The 1,761-nt window shown below is 51.7% G+C and overlaps 1 protein-coding gene across 1 annotated transcript; it reads left to right on the top strand.

Moving 5' to 3' along the window:
- Positions 1–501: 501 nt before the first annotated feature.
- On the top strand, positions 502–906 carry PPTG_19776 (hypothetical protein; the record flags this gene model as incomplete). The annotated part of the gene is made up of 1 exon (XM_008918361.1): positions 502–906. One exon carries the CDS (start codon positions 502–504, stop codon positions 904–906), a length of 405 nt encoding a protein of 134 aa, XP_008916609.1.
- Positions 907–1,761: the final 855 nt, after the last annotated feature.

Below are 1,761 nucleotides of genomic sequence, written 5' to 3'. Positions count from 1 at the left end.
CATCAAGGCACGCTGCAGCAAATGTGGGTGACGTTGAAGACCCCGGCCTCGTAGAGTTTCTTGAGGCAGCCAGAGACCATATGTACGTGGAGGACGCTCAGCAATCAGCAGTGATCAGGTCGGCATCTGATAAGCATTCGTGAATCGCTTGCTGGTAAGAGTCAAGCCGTTTGCGGATCAGAAGCCGGTAAAGCTTACACATGGACTTACCTCCCACTCCTTTCGTCGTGGAGCTGCTATGCACGCCAACGATGGAAGCCTAGCCGAAAACCGGATCATTGAGCGCGGTGGCTAGAGCTTGACCGCGTCAATAAGGCCTTCGGGTACATGTTAGGTAGCACCCAGGCAGGCCAAAATGTGGCACGATTCTTGAGAGGATGACGTCCGCAGAACGGCACTCGTCTTCCGTCGCTGCGTGCATTGGAGTATCCAGTACTAATCCGTGCCGAGAATCTTAAGGCACTGCTATTCACGAACACACTGGGCTTTGCGGACACTTCTATGATCATCGATGAGGATGTTGAGGAGGTTTTGACAGCCACAATCATCCTGCACTACTCCGAAATGCTGCTGCTGTCAGCACGGTCTATCGGGAAAGCTGCGATACTTGCGTGGAGCGATACAATCCGTCGTGCTTTCACATCCCAACCCGAGATAAGCAAGTCCAGTGCTGTCGACTCACATTCTGGGGAAGTGCTGAGCCTCGTTAAACGCCAGTCCGAGCGAAATAACGTCCTAATCCTGCAAAACAAGCGCTTGGAGGAGCGACTGTTATCTGTAGAAGTAAAACTGCAATTACCGTTGGAATCAGGATCACCAAGCGAGCATATGTACGCGCATGAAAGCCAGACTGAAGCGACGCAGGAACCACAGCAGAGTCAGCAAACCGTGCGTCCGAAGAAGTAGGGCTCGCAGTCGCTTTCGGCAGTATGGTACGAGTGGTTCGTGGCTGACCCACGTGAGTACGCTTAACGGTCTGTAAGAAAGACCACGCTGTACGAGTTGAGACACACCGCAGGGTATATGATGTTGTTCTTACCCACTGGTTTTGCGCTGGATATACTCGTCTCCCGCATTCAAGAGCGAAGTTTTATCTCTGGCACGCTGTTTTTTCTTGAAGTCCAAAGGGTCCGAGGCGACAGCAGCAGGTACGGCGTTAAAAGCGCTTCGCAAGCTCCACAAGGCTGGGAAGCTCAATGCACACGTTGTCGAGTTCCATGATCGTGTCGAGCAGGGGAAGTTGTCGACCCAACCCCACCATCTGCGCTGCCTCCCTTCATTCGCTTTCTAACCCTGTAGCAACAGATGCACTGCGCAATATTGTATAGGCGCAGAAGCTTACCCGATCAGCTGCCGTGCATAATCACCCTAGATAACACGACTTGATAGAATGGAGACCCATTTCGCGCTCTAAGCTATTGATAATGTGTTACACGCCAATCTGCAACAATAGATTAAATGACGCATAGTTACTCGAGTAAGACACATCGCCTACTCCTCCCTCTCTTGCCATTTCTCAAGGCCGTCCCTATGGTGTAAAGGGACCCGACAGGGCAAACGATATGCTGCTGGAAGCGTATGAGGCCAAAGTGATGGTATTCCGCGCACTCAAGATATTCTTAGATAATTGATAAGTGCTCTTTTGCCATTGGGCAGCCATACATCGCACGTATGAGTCCGGAAGAGGTTTTACCGCAGGATAGCCGGCGTCCCACCGCCGATTTTGGTGCCGTTGCTGGGAGGATTGTTGGTTGAAGAATG

The sequence above is a fragment of the Phytophthora parasitica genome (genome assembly GCF_000247585.1).
Source record: "Phytophthora parasitica INRA-310 unplaced genomic scaffold supercont2.190, whole genome shotgun sequence".
NCBI classification, from domain to species: Eukaryota; Oomycota; class Peronosporomycetes; order Peronosporales; family Peronosporaceae; genus Phytophthora; species Phytophthora nicotianae.
This window is presented reverse-complemented; position numbering and strand designations above follow the sequence as displayed.